Source organism: Lissotriton vulgaris, chromosome 10 (genome assembly GCF_964263255.1).
Source record: "Lissotriton vulgaris chromosome 10, aLisVul1.2, whole genome shotgun sequence".
NCBI classification, from domain to species: Eukaryota; Metazoa; Chordata; class Amphibia; order Caudata; family Salamandridae; genus Lissotriton; species Lissotriton vulgaris.
This window is the reverse complement of record NC_141698.1, coordinates 1138937604-1138959074: the sequence shown is the minus strand read 5'-3', so window position 1 is coordinate 1138959074 and position 21471 is coordinate 1138937604. Positions and strand designations below refer to the sequence as shown.

The window sequence follows — 21471 nt, the reverse complement described above, 5'->3', positions numbered from 1 at the left end:
CCTGCATTTTTAATAATCAACATAATCTGGAAATGGGCTCCTCTGCATATATTTATGGCCAGCCAAAACAATGACCAGGAAGGATACACTTTGGAACACCCTCCCGCTGACACTGAGGAGCAGACAAGACCTTACTTCTTTTAAAAAGGATCTTAAGACCTTTCTGTTTCCTAGAGTAATGTAAGATGTTCTATCTGCAGAAATGATGTGGTCTCAGCGCCAGGATACCCTTTGGGTGGCAGATGCGCTTAACAAGCAATAAATACATACATACATACAAGGATAAGAGCATATTGATTTCTGAAGATCAAACACCCGCGCCATAGAACATTCCGTGCATACGAGCATGATTTAAAGTAAAGCAGGTCGGCGCTGTTAGATGTTCATATCAGTAAATGGCTCACAGGATGGGGACACATGCGACGGGCACATCTCCAGAAACGCAAGACTATTTTTGTGCAATTCTGAATGTGTCAAAATTCCGCTTCCCCATCACCCCCAACTTCCGTAGTGTTTCTGCTTGATGCCTACTCTGAGACCGCCGCTTGCACCTCTACATGTCGAGGTGCAGTTCGACCTCTTGCATCTTGTACATGGGAAGGATAGGCATGTGAACTGATTGATCATGAACATTCAAATGTTACATTTCATGAATCTTGTGAATAGTATTGAATTGTGACCATGTAACATCGTGCTTACTTTTTCAAAATGTATTGTTTTCATCCTAATTCACCCATTTTGTTTCAATAGATTTAGGCCTCATGTTAGATTTCTCTCATTTTTATTTATTTATCTAACATAGCTGGTTGTTGTCACAACGCTGTGGTATAAACATCCATGGTGGCAGCATAAATTGATTATCTCAGATGCTGATGTTTGGTGAGTGACACAGGTCAGAGTTAAACTCAAAAGGCCCTCCTCATTTCTGCACACAAGTGGGTGGTCTTAAAAAACCATCAGCTTAAGGTGGCTAAGTCTGTGCCTTTTACAGAGAAACTCACCATATATGGACAGTGTTTATTTGCTAATAACAGTGCGGGGACTAGAAAAAAATACCAGCCATCTGTTCACCTTTTAACATTCTGCAAATGCAAGACATGAATCTTAAGTAAAACTCGTCTGCAAAATATTGTACATGGTCTTTTTGTTTTTATTTAATTTAATTATCAGCTAGGGTTTATTAGGGCAGCGGTGGAGCACATGGAAGTGTGGTTTTCTTTCTTATTTACTGTCTATAGTATGTTTTAATTAGGGTGAAAAATACCGGCTTGAGGAGCTTTCCCTAATTCTGTACCAGTAGGGACATTAAAATTCCATTCATGCCAGTGTAAAACCAGCCAGGTGGCACCACTGGATCCAACCTCATGACGCTTTCTCCCACCACTAGTCATTTTGTGCCTCTTTAAGTAACTATTTCAGGCTCCTTTTTTATCCCCACTTTCCCCGTTTGTCACTTTTCCTCTTATCTGTCCCATGATCCTTCCTCTCTTTCTACCCTTCTGTTTTGCTCTGAGTCAAAATCTGATGATCAAAAATAAGTCACGGACCTAAAAAATGTAAACTTGTACCCATCACTTCAAATCACTGGCAAGCATTACATTCTTCTTGCAGAAGGTATTTTGGTAGTTAATTTCTGTACAGTAGCTGTATATATAATATTGCATTCACCAGCGCTTTCATTTTTAGGTCTCGCTTAGCGATGCAGCGCATGCGCTGCTCGCATAAGCGAGGTCTATTGTCGCCGCCTAGCTTACCAAAGCGGTACAGGATGGGTGCACGCGCTCTTAAAGACTGAAGACATCAGCTTGGGTGCACGCGTTCTTGGAGACATCAGCTGTGCACGTGTACGGCTCGTCTCGCTGCGTTATCACAACGCCTGCTCTCACCATATGCGTGCACATCTGATGGCGCCCGGACATGCCATGTGCACGCTCACGGCGTCTCTTTGAGACAGCCGATGTGCACACTCATGGCGTGGGACCGCTAACAGTATGGGTGCCGGCAACTTCAGCATGGTGCCTGCTGCAGCTCAGCGTGGTTCCCGTTTCAATTAGCCTGCTCTGTCGTCGATCAAGGTCCGTTACACGCTCCCGTGATGTACCCCACACGTGAACATTCCCACTTACGGTGAGCACCAGCACGCATGCGCAATTTCAATTTAGGTTGTCTGAATCCCCACACATGATGGCAGTAGCCGGACCGTGGACGAAAAATACAAATGGCCTCAGTTGAACGCATAAATAGGGATCAGCTAGGGTAGGTGTAGAGCGGCACTGTAGTGTTACATTACCTTCGCTGTGTACAGCGGTAGCATTAGCTTGTTAATGTTGCCATGGTGCCCTCTCGGAGTCAGCCCTTATGCTCTGTTCTGCACCTTGCAAAGCTGGCGAATGCTTGGTATGCGCAAGATTGCTTTGCACGCTCAAATCAACAGAAATATTATTTGTTTACTTACAGTTCCTTGGTGATAATAGTTTCTAATGCGTGCATCTGTGTATTGCTCCAAATCAGGAGTAACTTGGGCAAGCTTTAAAAAAAATGTCCAACAATAGCGACTTTGCACCAGCATGACAGGATTTTTGTCCCTTTTTGCATATTTACTTTTGCAAAAACTTGCACAGAGCGCAGACGATGCCAGGAGTGAGAAAGAAGAAAGCTTGGGAGAGGATGTGGTCTGAAGGCTAAAACTGCTGACTTTGGTGCTGGAAACCAAGGTTCGAGCCTCTGGGTTGAGTCCACATCCTGTGATTCTTGGCAAATCACCTAATCACCCTGTGCCTACCAAAGAAAAAACAAATAAATCATGCGTCCCTTAGAGCCACTCCACCGTCCTTAGATCCACTTCACCATCCTTAGAAACACTCAGGCATCCTTAAATGGAACTGTCTCCAAAAGTAAGTTTTGGCAACCGGGGGTGTAGGGGCTGGGGGGTCACAATAGATTCATCACGATGCACCCAGTGGACAGGTATAGAGAGGGTCCAGTTTGACCATCAAAAAGTTAGAGTTCAAATGTAATAGTAGGTCATGGGGAGGGCCACTGGAATTATGCGATCCTGTGTTTGCTGCTTCTGCTTTATTTTGCATAATTATCCCTCATCTGGCGCATAATCTGTAGATAAATTGTTTCTAACTCAAAAGGATCAAAGCTTACTGAAAACTTGATGATAAATGTTCACACGCATTGGAAGACCCTTTACAGACGTTAGCTGGTCATCTTTCAGTTGCTTATATATATATTTGGTTGTTAGACTGGTATTAATGAGATGACATTTTGCCCAGACAGTATTTCCATGTGTAACAAGCATTTGCAATACAATATGTCTCGCATTTGCGAGAGTTTAACCTATTGGCATTGTAAATGAAAATGCCTTTTATTTATGTTTTAAAAACCAACACATAAATAAAAAGCAATGCCTATAGCTCAAACTCTAACAACTGCGAGACCTATTGCATTGCAAATGCTTGTTTAGTGGTGCAATTGTTTCATATCAGGTAGGCTTATTTCCTTGTCTTGAAGTATACTAAGGTCTAACAATTTAGACTCTGGTATTGAACATCTGTTTATATTCTTTTTTCAGGTGTCCCTCTTATTATATGGTCCTGATGGGGGCGTGGCTTGGACGCCGATCGGGATGGCGGCGTGAGCTCGCAGCTCCGCGCGGAATCCCGCTAATTCTCCTGTTTTTGGGACCCTAGGCGACCCGAAGACGACGTTCCTGCCCTCTGAAGTGTAAGGGGACAGCTGGGCGCAACCGGAGAGTCGCTGGGGGACTGCTGGCCCCGAGAAGATCGAGTGAAGAGGCGGCCGAGGTGTTGCCGAGGGTGAGAAGAAAATGGCGGCGAGGAGGTCGGACGGTTCCGAACTTCGGCCCTGAACCAAGTTGTCGCCGAGTGGCACGAGATCCTGCACTTGGCTGCCCGAGGCACTAGGATTGGCGGTGCTGTGTCCTGAGACCAGGGGACGCTGACCTGATTCACCCAGGAGCCCGGAGACCCTCGTTGGCCACCGCTCTGAGACTTATCCCTCCCCCCTCAGGCCGGAGGGGGGTGGCGGAACGGAGCCCGTCCACCTGGCCATTGTCCCGGAGAGCGTCGGCGGGGACATTGCGCTGCCTGGTGCCCGGCGACCGGCACGGACCCACGGGCGTAATCGTAAAACGGGCGACAGGACTTGTGACGTAGCACCCTGGCATGGCGGCGATCGGAGGGCCGATGCCCGGAAGTCGCGAGGGGGACTCGGCGACATCAACTCAGCTGAGTGAGAGTCCCTCCCCGGAGCTTGACCAGGAACAGCGGCTGAACCGGCGTTTGGATGCCATCCTTGAGGCGATCACCTCCACTAAGGAAGCATTGCACAATGACATTGCCCAAGTGGCCACGGGCCTGGGGCTGCTACGCGCGGATCACGCGAAGCTGGCAGACAGGGTCAAGGACCATGACCAGCTGTTGCTGGACCTGAAGCCATCGGTGGTGACCGCGGAGCACAGGATCACGGACATTTTGGCCAGACTAGACTCACTGGAACGGAGGGCGGAGGATGCCGAAGGCCGCAATAGACGGAACAACGTGCGGGTCGTAGGCCTGCCGGAACGGATTGAGGGGGAGGACGCGGTGGCCTACATGGAGAACTGGTTCCGCACTGTGGTGGCACCGGAGGGGCTTACTCCTTTTTTCACTCTGGAGCGAGCTCACCGGGTGCCTGCTCGCCCGCCGGGGCTTGGCCGCCCCCCCCGACCGATGGTGGTGCGGCTCCTCCACTACAAGGACCGGGATCTTCTCATCCAGCAGGCCAGGATGTCAGGCCCGTATGGGGTGGAGAACAGTAAGGTAACGATCTTCCCGGATTATACTCAAGCGGTCCAGAAGAACAGGGCATCGTTCCTTGCTGTGAAGAAGGAGCTCAGGGAGGAAGGCATCCAGTACTCCTTGCTCTACCCAGCCAAGCTGCGGATCATTATGGACGGTACTACGCACTTCTTCCAGACTCCGGACGAAGTTTGGCAATGGCTCGAGTCATATAGAGCGGGGACGGACAAATCACACCAAAGTAGGCGAGACCAACCCAAGCAGCCCCGGGTGAGGCAGTCACAACGCATCAGATCCCGCAACAGGCGCCAGCGGGAGAAGCGGGAGGCCCAAATGGCGGCGGAGAAGAGGGATGCGCTCGCAGCGACGGCGGCCATTACAGGGTCGCAACAGAACAGTGAACGGGCAGAAACGGACTCGGGGGGAGAAGGCAGCAGAACAGGAGAGGAACTTTCAGAGGCGGAAAGTTCGAAGGGGCCGATAGTGACCCCACAGACATCGGATGGTATTTTCTGCGGCTGAGATAGAATTGGGACTAGATCGGGACTTCATGGTAGGGCGATATCCTGTTGATGGAGGGCGGGTTGCCGGGAGGGGGAGCTGCGTGCGTTGGAGGGGATGAAGGTGCGGGGTGCGGGCTCCGCTAGCTGGGGTCGGCGGCGACTCACCCCCCTCGGGCCCTTAAGGTCGACTGTGGTGGAGACCACAGGGTAAGAGTGTGAGAAGTTGGTTCAAGGTTTGGATGGGGGCGGCCATTGGGTTCGTATGCTCTGTCCTGGGGAGTGGGGTTTGGGAAGTGTTTCAGTTTTGGGGATGTTCGGGGGGGGGGCAACTGCAATGGGGGGGCCATGGACCTTTGTTTTTTGATTCGGACTGTACGAAGTTGGAATGGGGACATTACCTAACTTGAAATGCCTAACGTGGAATGTCCGGGGGCTGCGGACCATGGTGAAACGTCACAAAGTACATGCATATCTGGTACGCAGGGGGGTTCAGATTGCTATGCTCCAGGAGACTCATCTCACCAAAAAAGAGTGCGCTGCCTTGCAGAAAAGATGGCGGGCCAGGTGTTTGGCACCACTTACTCAGCGTACGCCAGGGGGGTGTTGATCTGGGTGAGGGCGGGGATACCCTTTCAGGTGCTGAATCAAGTAGTAGATCCGGATGGCAGGTATGTGGTAGTGGAGGGGAGGTTATATGGACGGGATGTGTTTTTTTGCTGTGTCTATGCACCGAACACTGACCAGGGCCGATACTTTGATAGTCTCTCGGGGTCCTTGGCCTCTTTCCTGGCGGGTCCGATAGTGTTAGGGGGGGACTTCAACTCAATTACGGATGTTGCTCTGGATAGGTCCCATCCCCCCCTAGTGGACTCTCCAGTGCGCAGGCTGGCCGCGCACAGGAAGGACTGGCAGGAACGATGGGGGTTGCTGGACGTCTGGAGGGAGCGGCACAGGGGAACCAGGGATTATTCCTTTTATTCCGCTCTCCATGATCTACATGTAAGGATCGATTCGGTGCTTTGCGGGGTATCCCTGGCCCCATTGATTACCCATGCGGAGTACCTGGCTAGGACTATATCCGATCACAACCCCCTATTGGTGCATATTCAGTGGCAGAGAGAGCGCTCAGTGATACCAACATGGCGGCTTCGGCCGGAGACGCTAGAGGACTCTGTGTTCAGCGATGCGGTTTGGCAAGGCATAGATAGTTATTTCGGAGTGAATGAGGGCACGGCTGCGAGTAGGTCTATTGAATGTGATGCGATGAAAGTGGTGGTGAGAGGGGTGTGTTTGGGTAGGTTCTCGAATGCTCGCGCGACTGTGCTGAAGGACCTAATGAAAGCGGAAGAAACTTTGAGGGACTTGGAGCGCCGCAGGCCGGCTAGGCCAGGTCTACAGGCCCAGTTGTTGGAGGCGAAGGAAGTGGTTGCCACCGAGACGGAACGATTGAGGTGCTATGACTATAGGCAGTACATCATCAGGGTACACGCAGAAAGGGACAAGGTGGGTACCCTCTTGGCCAGATTAGCTAACCCGGAACTTAGGGGCTGCCCGATTCTCGGCATTAATAATGCGCAGGGAGAGATGGTGTACTCCCAGGCAGCGGTATTGGAACGATTTAGGGGGTATTATGAGGAACTGTACAGGAGTCAGCTGGGAGTGGGGGTTCAGGACATCGCGGAATACCTGGGGGAGAGGCAGCTCCCGGTCCTAGACGAGGAAGATGTGAGGGAGCTGGGTAGCCCGATCACGCTCACGGAAATACGGGTGGCCATCAAACACATGGCCCGCAACAAGACGCCCGGGGTGGACGGACTGCCAATTGAATTCTATCAACAATATGTGGACAGCTTGGCGCCCAGGCTGCTGGTGGTGTACACGGAAGCCTTCGAGACGGGGGCATTGCCGGGGTCCATGCGGGAGGCCTTGATTGTACCGCTCCTCAAACCTGGCCGGGATGCCGCGGATGTGAGGTCTTATCGCCCGCTGTCCATGCTGACGGCGGATTATAAGATCCTGAGCCGAATCCTGGCCACCAGGCTGGCCCCACATATGACGGGTCTGGTACACAGGGATCAGGCTGGGTTTATACCCACGAGGAGCACGGCGCTGAATATCCGCCGCCTGGTGGGAATAATGGACGCCATCATGGACAGGGAGGGAGCACCGGCGGTTCTGTCCGTGGACATCGAGAAGGCCTTTGATAGCTTGGAATGGCCTTTCCTGGATGGAGTGCTAGAGAGGTTTGGTATGGGCGAGGGGTTTCGGAGGTGGACGAGGGTCTTATATACCTCGGCGACGGCGAGAGTACGATTGGGTGGCCTGGTGTCTGCGGCGTATCCAGTGGGCAGGGGAACACGACAGGGATGTTCTCTCTCCCCCCTATTGTTTGCCCTGGCGATGGAACCCTTGGCGGTCCAAGCGAGGTCAGGTGACCGGTACGCGGGGATAGTTAGTGACGGGCAGTGGCATTATATATCGCTATACGCGGATGACTTGCTCCTGTACCTAGCTGACACCTCCGGGGCATTGGTTGGAGCGATGGACCTGTTGTCTGAGTTCGGTCGGCTGTCGGGCCTTAAGGTCAATTGGGCGAAGACTTGTGTGTTTCCGCTGCGAGCGGGATCGCCAGCCCCTAGCAGCGATTTGGGGGTAGTATGGGAACCCTCTTGCATCACCTATTTGGGTGTCCGTATTTACCACGCGGCTGCGGACCTATTGGAGGGCAACATCGGCCGCTGTGTCCGGGCGCTGCGGGGCAGCTTGTCTTTCTGGTCAACCCTCCAGCTGTCGGTCCTGGGTAGGATAGCACTGTTGAAAATGGTGGCGCTCCCCCGCTTCCTCTATTATTTCCGAACGCTGCCTGTCTGGATTCCCCAGGGGGTGTTTAGAGAACTGCGGTCAATGATAATTGGCTTTCTTTGGGGGCATGGCCGCCGTAGAGTAGCCCTGAGCACGCTACTTCGCCCCAAGCTGGAAGGGGGTATGGCTGTGCCCGACCTTGAGCTGTATTATCTAGCAGCGCAGTTGCAGGTCCTTACGCAGAACGTAGCCAGGGTGTTCCGGGGCCCGGAGGAGGACGGGGATCGGGGAATGCAACGCCACGTGCTGTCCTACATCATTATGCAGCAGCGGCTCGAGTTACGGGCCCTCACCATGGAAGAGCGGACGCTCCGGCTGTGCTGGCAACGGAGCCTTCGGAGAGCGAGGGCATCGCGGCCTTATGCCCCGGAGATCCCGATCGGGATGTTGACGGCATTGCCGCACGGAGGAGATTGATCCCCGTTGCTGGATTGGGAGGAGGCGGGACTGCAGGTGGTGGGCGACTTGTACATTGATGGGGCTTTGGCGCCGTTCGAAGTGCTCCGGGACCAGTTCGGGCTGCCCGCTGGGGGCTTTCTCCTACACGCGGCAGTAGTTGCTGCCATACAAAAGCATTGGAAAGAGGGGCTCCTGGAACCCACGACGACTATGGCGTGCCAATATGTGGTGATGGCGGCTGGCACGTTCAAAGCTGTGACGTGCCTCCATAATAGGATGCTGAACGAGGGGTTGGAACCACTCCAGGGGCTCAAGGCTAAATGGGAGGTGAGCATCGGCCGGCCCATACCGGATACGGCATGGGGTCACATCCTGCGACGCACGTGGAAGGGCACTAGAAACGTGCGTTTCCAGCAGGTGCATTTCTATGTGCTCCATAGGGCCTATTTAACTCCTGAGAAACTACAGCGGTACTTTCAGGTGCCGGATGCCTGTTGCCCGCGGTGTTCGTCCCAGGGAGCGGACATGGACCACTTGTTTTGGGGGTGCCCACAACTGGGGACCTATTGGGCGGAGGTAGGGGAACTTCTGAATGAAGTGACTGACAGGGAGGTGGAATTTGATATGGCGGCGTGCCTATTGCTCTGGTTCCCGCATACTAAGCACACCAGGGTGACAAGCAAATTCATAGACCTGGGCCTGATATTGGCACAGAGGGAAATATCGTGGCATTGGAAATCCAGGGGGGGTCCCTCACTGCGTAGATGGAAGAATGAGCTGCTGCGGTGGTCTGACTGCGAGAGTGTGCTCCGGATGAAGCAAGCTGTAAAGTTGGGGAATGAGAAGGCACTGGATGCGGCGCGTGCATGGGAGTTGGTGGTACAGGCTATGCGTGATTCTTTGGTGGAGGATGAGGATAGCGAGACTTAAGCCGCTGGACACCGCGAGGCGAACACAGAAGTATAGCATCACGCACTGTAGTGGACCCATCCAATCCGACAGGACGAGGCACACACCTTAGCAGTTGCCAGGGGGGGGGGGTTTTGGGGGGGTTGGTTGTTGGGTGTTTGGGGAGGGCCGGATGCCATTAGATGGTCACCTGTTAGGGCCTTGGATCTACTGGGACGATGGTTACTATGTGGAGGGTAGAATGGTTGGGTAGTGTGGCCAGGTGCGACGACCCATGGCACCTAGGGCAGGTCCCGACAAGGGCGACATCACTGACTATCACTGGGATGGCTGACGGGAATGTTGTTGTGGGTGGGGGGGTAAAAGCAGATACGCAAAACAATCTATCAACCAGGGTCCTTATGGGACGTGCACTGTGATGTGTTCCTCTTGAGCGATATAATATGCCGCCCGGCCTCCGGGATGCGGGCTGAATGGCTGTGTACGACTGGGAATTCTTATTGGACGGGGGGGATCTCACAAGAGTACTGGCTGCATAATTGTATCCTGTGGTTTATAACTCTGCAATAAAAATATAATTTAAATAAAAAATTATATGGTCCTGATGAGACCCCATATTTTACAGTGGGTCGAAACGTTGTCGACAATACTAAACCAACTCAACCTTCCAATCCTTTGAACGGAAAGGCTTGGTGTAAAACTTTTGTATCCATCACATTTAGGTTTTGGTGCTGGAAACCCTTGTTTTTTATGTTTGTATGTTCACATGTTGTATATTTGTTTTCATGGGTTCCTGTTTTACATGGGACATGGAATATTGTATACATGGTGTTGCACAATATATATGGACATCTTCACAATTGTCTTTTGTATTTGTATTATTACTTACACGTGCTCCTAGTGTGGAGTCTTCCCTGACTACCTCTCCAAATCTTTGATCTATGCGATTGTGCTTTGTGTATTTCAGTATCTGAATAATGTTTCCCAAGAGGAACTGTCTGCTATATAAATATCAAGTCTTTTTGAGTATGGTTGCCTTTGTGTTTTAATAATTTTACTCCTCAAGTAACTGCATCTCAGACACGCTTGGAAACTGTGCTGTTGTTGGTGTTTTTCTGCTGGGATTTCATGGCTGGATACACAGAACTGTGCAATGATCCACCTCCTGGCTAGGCAGCAGTGGGCGAATCTTCCTGGCTCTTAAGAAATTAACAGAGCAGCAGTGGGGGTGGAGGGTGGTTAATGAGGGGGCTTCATGGTAAATGAGGGGGCTTCATTAAACCCATGGACAGGTTCCCCACATCTATAAATTCTGTTGCAGACATACCACATAGGACAGTGTAGATACAGTGCACTTGGTGGCCCCTAATAGAGGGTGGTGTCTCTCATGTCTACATCAGAGATCAAGACAGCATCAGCCTTTTTTAAAGCTGATAGTTCTACTGTTTATCTGGAGGCACAGGAACCATGGAGGAAAGGCACACATGGTCAGAATTTGCATAGGTAACACATTTCTGCACAAGTTCTGGAGGCGTCCAATGAGCTGCCTTCTCTACTGAAATCTAGATTGTACGAAGGCAAGTCTTTGCTGTGTGGTATTATGCCACACACCTGAGCTGCTTTTTCAAGTGCCCACATAATGCCAGCCTTTGTCTCCAGCCATGATTGCACTATCTCCTCCTGGCGACAGGCCAACACAGTACCCTTCGAGGTGAGACCATAACAATTCATCTGAACACAAGCCTTTAACCAGATGTCAGGATATTATATATAGCCTGCCTCTGCCTTCAGCATAAAGCTTGAGAGTAGGACACAATGCTAGTCCTTGCCCACGTGGTGAACGTCCACAGAAGACTTCTTCCAGAGGTTTGCATAAGACATCTGCACAATGCTAGCCTTTGCCCAAGTGGTGAACGTCAACAATAGGACTTCTTCCAGAGGCTTGCATAAGACACATCTGCACAATGCTATCCTTTGCCCGCGTGGTGAAAGTCAACAAGAGGACTTCTTCCAGAGGCTTGCATAATACACATCTTCCCAATGCTAGCCTTTGCCCATGTGGTGAACGTCAACAAAAGGACTTCTTCCAGAGGCTTGCATAACCTCTTAGCAGCTATGGAACGTCCAGCTCCAGTGCTGAACGTTCCATTGCACAGGTGAGGTTCGAACTTCCAACGGCCGACGGCAGCACTCCTGAGGTTGTGGTGCCGTCGGCCGTTGGAATAGGCGCAGCACCTAAGAGGTTAAGACACATCTTCCCAATGCTAGCCTTTACCCAGGTGGTTAACGTCAACAAAAGGACTTCTTCCAAAGGATTGTATAAGACACATCTGCACAATGCTATCCTTTGCCCGCGTGGTGAACGTCAACAAGAGGACTTCTTCCAGAGGCTTGCATAAGACACATCTTCCCAATGCTGGCCTTTGCCCACGTGGTTAACGTCAACAAAAGGACTTCTTCCAGAGGCTTGCATAAGACACATCTGCACAATGTTATCCTTTGCCCGCGTGGTGAAAGTCAACAAAAGGACTTCTTCCAGAGGCTTGCATAAGACACATCTGCAAATGCTATCCTTTGCCTGCATGGTGAACGTCAACAAAAGGACTTCTTCCAGAGGCTTGGATTAGACACATCTGCCCAATGCTAGCCTTTGCCCGCGTGAACGTCCACAGAGCACTTCTCCCAGATGATTGCATAAGACAGGTCTACACAGTGCTAGTTTTTGCCTGCATGGCATTCTGCAACATACTATCTGTCCTCAGAAGACTGCACTTGCAACAAATGAACAAAAATGCAGGTTGTTGCTAGTGGCCTCCCTGTCACACAGGCTCTCTCTCTGAAAAGAGGCGATACACGCACCTGTCCGTCGGCGCTCTTGGATGACATCATGGCAGACCAGATCTGAAAGGAGTATCTCATATTCTTGATTTCCACATTCTGCACCTCCACACCGAGGTCTGTCTGCAAATAATCCACCACCTGGGTAAGTAGAAGCAGAAGCACAGACGTTACCTATAGAGACGCTACTATTCAAGAGGATCCAGGCGGCTCCTTATGCCAGCTGTTGGTAATTATTTCTGGCATACGGCATCAAACATTGCATGCCTCAATCCCCTCCCATTCCACTCTGCCTTCTCACCTGGATGCCCTGTGCAAGTATCCTGTCTTGTTGCACAAAAACACCCTCCTGTACACAGGGGAGATCCACTCTCTGGGTAGAGAAGTCCCCTTTGTTGTAGCTTTAAAGTAACCCCATTATCAGGATTGAGGGTGCTGACAGCAGCAACCCCCCTTCCTGCAAGAAACAGTAAATCAAGGACACTGGAAAGTCATCGAACAAAAGCCTCCACTCCCCACCCCCGGTGAGTCAGTATGAGCACTTCCGTAAACGAGGACACCACAGGCTAAATCCCTGCCCATCACTGGAATCAATAGGGACACGGGGGGCACCACAGGGCTAAATCCCTGCCCATCACTGGAATCTATAGAGACACAGGGGGCACCACAGGGCTAAATCCCTGCCCATCACTGGGATCTATAGAGACACAGGGGGCACCACAGGGCTAAATCCCTGCCCAATCACTGGAATCTATAATGACACAGGGGGGCACCACAGGGCTTATCCATAATCCCTTTACAAGACAACAGAATTAGGGTGTGAAGAGGTCATGCCCCTCATGGGCACTCCTCAGTGCGATTATTTTAGATACAAAAGGATCCACCTCAAAGAGGTTGAAAGGAAAGTATGTCCAGAAACTTGGTAGGGCACACACAGTGTTTGTGTAAATACCCCTCACACACCAAAAGGGCCCTTGGTGTCATGCTTCATTATAGGGGTCTTCCCGCCCCGCCCCGCTGCGGGACGGGCACGCTACGACTGGTGACTACGCTGGAGCACTGTTATTGTAGTGCTACGTGTGGTGTATATGTTTTGAGAGAAAGGGTCAGAGGTGAATGAGACATGTGGCTTAAAAAGTACCTGGCCTTATAGACTAAAGACATTTTATTTGGTTATAGGCTGGTACTGTTAAAAAGGGTGATTTAGAGATATCACGCCTTTAATGTGCTGATACTCCTAACATGTTTCGGAGCATCAAGGCTTCTTCATCAGGACTGAAGATGATCCTTTAGGTGCTCACTATGTTGCTATCAGTTGATGCAAAAATAAGTGTTATATACAAAGAGTGACTTTAAAATACAGTACCTAGTTGGTATTGTTATCATGTAAGCTCTGTCAGTATTTCTGAAAATAAGCTAGAAACGGTAGGAGTCAGTGCTCCGTGAGCCTTCTTTTCGGGTGGGGAGGAAATGGCCACTGTATTTCAGTGTTTAAGAAGTCCTTGCCTCCTCTCTCGCCATCCCGTGGCTCCATGGTGTGGGCACGAAGACCCCTATGATGAAGGATGACACCAAGGGCCCTTTTGGTGTGTGAGGGGTATTTTAACAAACAAAGTGTATGCCCTATCAAGTTTCTAATTCATAATCTCACCATCACAGTCTGCATGAATGTACCACTCACTTAATCTATAGTCTCCAGCAAGTGTCTGCATACATTTAATCTAGATTAAAGACACCACTGAGCTAACCCTTACCCATCCCTGGAGACTGTAGGAACTTGAGATTAGGGCCCTGACAGGGTTCATCTTTACTTTTTCTTAAAATCTGTAGGGCTTTAGAGGGACCACATGACTAATCCTTACCCATTCTGTGAGTATGTTGGGACAGCACTGGGATAATCCATAGATCTGCCAATTTATTCAAGATGATGGAGATGAGGGGGCTAATCCCCCTGGGTATGAGAGCTTTAGGGGCCCCCTGGGTCTTATACTTACCCCAATCACTCTACAGATCCTTCTATTTCATAACTTACATCATATGCCTTTCCTTACTCTACTGCTGTCCCAGGAGTTTGTAAGGTCTTCTCCATAGGTGAGACCTCCCCTGATACCTCAGAGTCCACAGGCCCCCTTATCTTTATAAACCACACTGTGTGACTCATGATAACCAGTCTCAGCAGGGGACGCTACAGTCACTCTCTGAGCCAGACGTCAGGCTTACCCTCCTCTGAGTTTCAATGAGATCCGGGTCCACAGGAGACACAAAGACAGAGCCCCCGTCATGCTCCATCGAGTAGAACTTGATGCTCTCCATTTCCACCTCTTCGTCAAGCTTTAGCCTGAAAGATAAAAACAAAGCAGCGCTGCTGTGAGAGGAGAGTATGTTGTAGCAGCACTCCAGCATGTGTCCTCCGCTAGGCAGACCTACGCGTCTTAGCCCCTCTAGTCGTCTTATCATTATTCACAGTTTCATAATGTTCAAGCAAGGAGGGGCTCTGTGCCACTCTGTTATTCTGAAATCCTTCTAATTTCTCAGCACAGCTCATACATTTCTGGACAACTTAACCATACACATTTCATTCTCATTGGACTTTCTCAGGAAGAGTGAAGTCCAAACCTTTTGAGGTTTTATTGTGCCGGTCATGCCGCTGCTACAGGTGGAAATACTAGCCAGGAAGTGAGGTGCTGAGCATGAGCTCAGACAACTGCTTATTTTAAACACAACAGGGCTTGTTTATGAGAGCCCTGTGTCACTTTTGCACCAAATAAAGTGGTGCATGCATGACGCAGGACTTTTGTTTCATTTTAAGAAGCCACACAAAGCCCCCTGCATGGCTTGGAGCGGCCTCATAAATCATGAGTACGTCAATGCAGAGTAAATTGCTGCGTTGCTTCACTCTGCATCCAGGAGGCGTTCAATGGGCTTTGCAATGGGGTTTCCCACGCAAAACCCATGGATTTTGCCACTGCCCCAGATTTCCAAAGTTATGTAAACATGTGAAAACATCAACAGGCACATGCATCAATGTTGGATTTTGCGATTTCTTAAGTGCGATTTTTAAGGAATCGCAAAAGCCTATGCATGGGAATCTCAATTAGAGAATGCAATTTCAAGGGTGCCAGGGTGTCAAAAGGACACCCAGTTGCACTCCTGAAATCTGCATACGAGTACATCTTGCACACACACATGCCCCAAGGGCATGTGCGTGTGTAAAATGGAACTTTGAAAAATGCACTTTAGTGCATTTTTGAAGATATTGCAAAGTACCATGAAGTTCAACTTCATGGTAATTTGAGCCCCTATTAGCGAAATCGCAATTTTTTTTACTTTATTGCATTGCATTTAAGGAATCTCAATTTGCGATTCCTTAACCCCTTGGCCGCGGCGGTAATTCCGCCACGGCGCTAGGGGGGAGGGAGGGCTGCGTGGCGCCGCCATGCTCGTGACGGAACCACTCCGTCACGAGCCGCGCTGGCGCTGTGCTTGTGACGGAATGGTTCCGTCACGGCCCGTCCGCCTAATAGAACGCTCAGCACAGGCGCGAAATCAGCACCGCGCAGGCGGGCGGGCGGGCTATGACGGAACCATTCCGTCACCAGCACAGCACCACCGTGGATCAGGACGGAATGATTCCATCACAAGCAGGCAAGGGGTTAAATGCAATCACAATTTGAGAACTCGCAATTAATTGCGAATTCTCAAATTGCGAGGGCCTTGACCCTTGATGCATCGCAAAAGCTAATTTTGCAATCACAAGCGGCCGATTTTTGCGAATCGCACCGTTTGCGATCGCAAAAAGCTTTGATGCATGTGCCTGCTAATCCATACACCTTTCAAGGTAAGGCGAACAAGGAGAAATATGTTTATTTCTCCACAATTTTTCCTCTTTTCATGTGTGCTGCAGCACACATGGAAAGAAGAGTTACCTGTATGTACAATTCATCAGCATTGCAATCTTTCCTAGATTCACAGGCTTGAATTATCTCCCCTTGTCAGGCTGGGAAACCAGTAGCCATGTTAGTTCAGCAGGATAATAATACAGCAATTAACACTGACAATGAATGGACAAACAGGAATATATATCTCCAGCCCATCCACCTCTTTATGTGACCCAAACTCTGTCCAATCAGGTGGAGGGGCCTAGGGTTGCAACCCTCATCAGAGGCTCCAACTGCCTGATTTTCAAAGTTCGTTAGCAATTATGTATTAGCCTCATTAACGGGGCGGAGGGTGGGTGGATCTAAAGCTATGAAATATACCAATGCTGCAGAACTGTAGCTACAGGTAGCTTTCTCTTTAATAAGCCCAAGCTAGATAAAGTGGGGTCGATGGCAAGTCCAACTCATAATGAAACACCCGCCTCTAACGCCGCAACTGCTGCCATGCCTCTTGTCGCGTGAGCTCCAGCCTGTGTTTTACAGATTTACTAGCTTTGTTACGGAAATATGAAATGCATGAAGTGATCCATCTTCAAATGCTCTGATTTGACAAAAGACAACTTTTGTTAGTGTTTCCATAAGAAACAAACTGGTCAGTTTAAAAAAAAAAAAAGTCTTTTGAAACTAGAATCTCTTGATTTGTAGATAGTGCAGCTCTTTGTCAGCAGCTGTAAACGCTGTAAAACGCTGATAGATGTACTCATTCATTTAAATGAATAAGTTACTCACCTTCTGTAAAACTATTTCTGGTGGATACAGTACCCACCTGTGGATTCCTCACCTTTTGAATATCCCCATGCCCCAGCATGGACGAAGACTTTTTAGATAGCTCTCCTACTTCGACAGGGACAGTCGGTATCCACAGCGTGACTTAACTGGAGCCAAAAAGAGCCCCCGTTCACATGCTAATGACAGTTTCCACCCAATATTTTTATGTTCCTTCGAGGCAAAAGATGGAACAAATTTCAAAATAGTATGAGCAATTCTTTGTTTAAAAAAAAAGTTTAACATACTAATAAACATATACATACTAAATATAGAGAAGCAGGTTCCTTTGGTATATAAATAGACATGATGGGGAAGAGGGTGGGTTGGTGACGAATATGCAGGTACTGTATCCGGCAGAAAAAGCGTTACCGAAGGCAAGTAAATTGTTCTTCTGATAGATGCACCAACCTGTGGATTCCTCACCTTTCGAACAAAAACCATGAGAAGTCCAACACCTAAAGGTGGGTGCATGACTGTCTATTTCAAAAAATCCTGTAAAACAGAGCAAGCGAAGAGACCATCCCTCCTCACTATGGAATCTAACCAAAAAGGTTTAGCAAAAGTGTGAAGGGAGGCCCAAGTCGCTGCTTTACAGATACCAGCAGCAGGAAGCCCTGTAGCCAAAGCAGAGGTAGAAGATTTAGCTCTGGTAGAATGATCTCTAGTACACTGGCTCTTAGTGTGCCATGGCAAAGCAGATCTTGATACAGAGGCTAATCCATCTTGACAGAGTACTCTTATGAAAGTCTTTCCCCTACATTTTTCCAATGTGTCCCGCAAAAAGTTGGTGATCCAGTCTGAATTTGTGTGTCCTGTTCACGTAGAAACGGACAGCTCTTTTGGGGTCCAAGCATTGAAGATTCTTCTCCGCTTTGGTTGGAAGGGGAGGAGGATAGAACGTGGAAAGAGTAATAGACTGACCCAAATAGAACGAAGTGATCACTTTTGGCACAAAAGCAGCCCTGGTTCTCAATCCCAACCTATCACCAAAACGTGTTCTGATTGATCACAAAGGAAAGGGAGGAAGGCCTTGGGAGCCAGACATAACACCAGCGATTCTAATATTGATATGAAACTGTTTCTCTGGAGACCAGATGCGACTGATCTTCCGATCCCCAGATTAGCTCCCCACCTTAAAATGGAGGCATCTGTTATGACTGGGGACACAGAAGGAGGAGGGTGAAATGGATTTCCCTTGAAAGAGATTGTCAGTCACACTCCACCAATGTAGATCCACTGCAGTTTGCCTGGGAATCTTGATACAGGCTCGCAGACCTCCATTGTTTGAAACCATTACCTGCGGAGGCACCACTGGAGGGCCCGCTTGTGCCACCGTGCATGGGTGACCAACAGCATGCAAGATGCTAGCAGGCGCAGAACCTTCAGTACTGGAATAACCGCTCTTTTCTGAAACATCGTGATCATAGCCTGAAGTTCTTCAATCCTCTGAGCAGGAGGGAAGGCTCAATTCACAGTTCTGTCCAGTTATATGCCTATAAACAGGGTACGCTGAGAGGGCTCCAGGTGAGATTTGGGATTGTTGATAGAAAAGCCCAGTTTGCACCACAGCTGAGTTGTTATCAGCAAGTGATGCAACCCCTACTCAGGAGAATTGACATTGATGAGCCAATCGTCCAGGTAAGGGAATAATGGAATTCCCGACCTTCCTAGATGGGTTTCTACCACTCCCATCACCTTCGTGAAAACCCTAGGAGTGGAAGGAAGGTCAAACAGAAGGGCCGCAAACTGATAATGTTGGGACACCACCGTGAAATCGAGAGATGCTTCCCATGAGATTGCAGAATAGGGGTGTAAAATTAAGTACCCTGCAAGTCGACTGACACCATCTAGCATCTAGTCATTAAGACCCAACATCAGACGTCGTCTCCTGAGTAGAAGAGCGGCACTTATAGATACTTGAAAATGTTGGAAGGACCTCTCCAAGTAAAGATTGAAACTTCTTACTGCACGAGTTACCCCCGCCCTGAATATGGATGACATGCTGATATAAACGTACACTTTGACTGAGGCTTTGTTTACCATAATGAGCACACCAGCTCTATATATATATATATATATATATATATATATATATATATATATATATATATATATACACAAGACCACTCCTGCTATTACCTTGGAAGGCATACTGTTGCACTGAACAGAATAATTTGCAGTCTTGTCTATTACAACGAAAACAACATTTTCAAGTATCTATAAGTGCCCCTCTTGTACTCAAGAGATGACGCTCGATGTTGGGACTTTTCCCACTGCCGTCGACTCCCCAATACAACTAGGGGACTCTGGACCATATTTGTGCTTGTACAGTCTAAGTTTGAGCCTTGAAAAAGTCGTCTAAACGACAAAACCTGTGTCTGCATCCACACTACAACTTTGTGTCAACAATATCAAGAGCTTTTACAATTCTATACTTGTATTTGGACTGTATCATCTTGTCCATCTGGTTTTTCCTTACTGACAATAGGGTCAGTTTGAAAACTACCTTGATGCTGTGCTCTGTATTATAATTTCTGATTTCACGTGTATAAGGAAAATCTTTTTTCCTATCCAGGGTAACAGAGGTTAGGTGGCACAGTGGTTACATTGAGCACGCATATCCATTAAGAGCCAAACGTATTGCAAACGCTACAGAGGTGCTGACCTTTCCTTTATTACCACTGCCACTAGGTTCTAGTGAGAAACATACTATTCAGCTCTGGCATGTGGTAAACAAAAGCCTGGGATGGACAAAGAAGATCACACAGGCCATCCCGCTGAGGGATGCTGAAAGACTGGGAACCCTGAGAAATATCAAGAGATTTGACAGATGGGATCTTATAGGCATCACCCGAGTGGGAGACTTGTGGGTACAAGGAGAGTAGGTTCCCTTTCCTACACTAGAGAGAGAATATGTTCTAGCGGATTCATAACTGTTCCGATACATACAGATCAGGATTGGTCTCCAGGCGGTCATCCACGAGTGGGAGGGGGGACTCCCAGAGGTCTCTTCATTAGAAGACAGAATTCTAGCAGATTATATGAACCGTAAGGAAATCTCCTTGACCTATAAAAACTGATTAATAACTCTCCTGACCCTCTCCTTCAACTCCAAGAGCACTGGAAATGAGATATTAGGGAATTAGACCAGAGGAGCGGCAGGGAGCGTGGGCCTCACCCCAGGAGGTGGCCATTTCTTCCAGACTCAAATGAATACAACACTTCACGGAATATACTTCTCAGGCCACACTCTTGTTAAGATTGGTCTTGGGGCAGATCCTACTTGTAGACGGCACTGTAGGCAAGAAGACACATTTTAACACATAATTTGGGACTACTTGTACATAAAGAAAAATTGGAGATCCTTGATATGCAGTATGGGAGAGACACCTGGGTTGAGATTGGAGCCAGAGCCTACACTGTGCCTCCTAAACCTATGGGGGGACAAATATTTGCATAGTAATGAAATATCCTGGGCCACACTGGGATTGACAATACTAAAACGAATCATAGCGAAATCATGGGGTGCCCTGACACGCCAACACTCCGGGCATGGATGAGGACATGGACTGGTGCATGATATCAGAGAAGACAGTCTATAAAAGTCGGGGCTGCCGAAATAAGTAGGGGCAGATATGGGGTAAACAGAATTCATTTAGGGGAGATATATGTAAGCTGCCTGGGCGCGACACCCTTCCCTTGGCAAGGAATTGAGGAGTTTGCATTCCGTAGAGACAGGGACATTTAACTTAATAATTCAGATTGCTGTAACTATGGCTATAGATTCTCTAAATGTTGCTTCTTCATTGCTAAAGTAATGTTACAGAAATACCCTGGTTTAGTCATCAATAAAAATTATTTTTAAAAAATGTTGATTGTTGTATTTTATGTCAGGACAGGAAGCTCAAATTATATTTCTCTTATCAATACTGATAAACACAGAAACCAACCGAACAATTCAAACAAAAAACTACATTTCCCATCATTTTGTAATCCACCAATCACCATGAACCAAGTCCTCCGAATGTGACAGACCCCCGTCGTGCTGCCTCTTTCTCTGCTGCTCATCAGTCAAGATCAGTGCTGTCTGATTGGCTTCATACCTTATTTAGAATTGTAAGATTTTGCTACATTGATTATTCTTGTGATTGTTTGGTGGTTTAAATACTGTTTTATTACTAATACTGGCATACCGGTTCTAATTGTCCGATGCTCCGTTACCCTCATAGGGGACGCACTTTCATGTGTGCAAATGTAAGGGTGAAACTACAGTTAATTTGCCACCTGATTTGTTTTTACAAGTGTAATTCTGCTTACTTTAAATCTATGTCGACCGCGATCGTAGTAAACAGTGGAAGAAGAGCTGGGGGCAGGCCTGCACCGTCAGTCTTACTGACACAGTCCTCTTTCTCTGCCCACATCGGAAAGCCTGCATGCATGCCCGCA

At 48.7% G+C, this 21471-nt stretch overlaps 1 protein-coding gene across 1 annotated transcript in view; it reads right to left on the bottom strand.

Annotated features, from left to right (window-relative positions):
- FAAH2 (fatty acid amide hydrolase 2) overlaps nt 1–21471 on the bottom strand; it is a 153714-nt gene that overhangs the window by 33071 nt on the left and 99172 nt on the right. The window contains exons 7-8 of the mRNA XM_086942244.1: nt 14540–14657; nt 12341–12460 (exon numbers count right to left, since the gene is read on the bottom strand). Coding sequence (XP_086798370.1) covers nt 12341–12460; nt 14540–14657 — 238 coding nt within the window. The remainder of the gene's footprint in view (nt 1–12340; nt 12461–14539; nt 14658–21471) is intronic.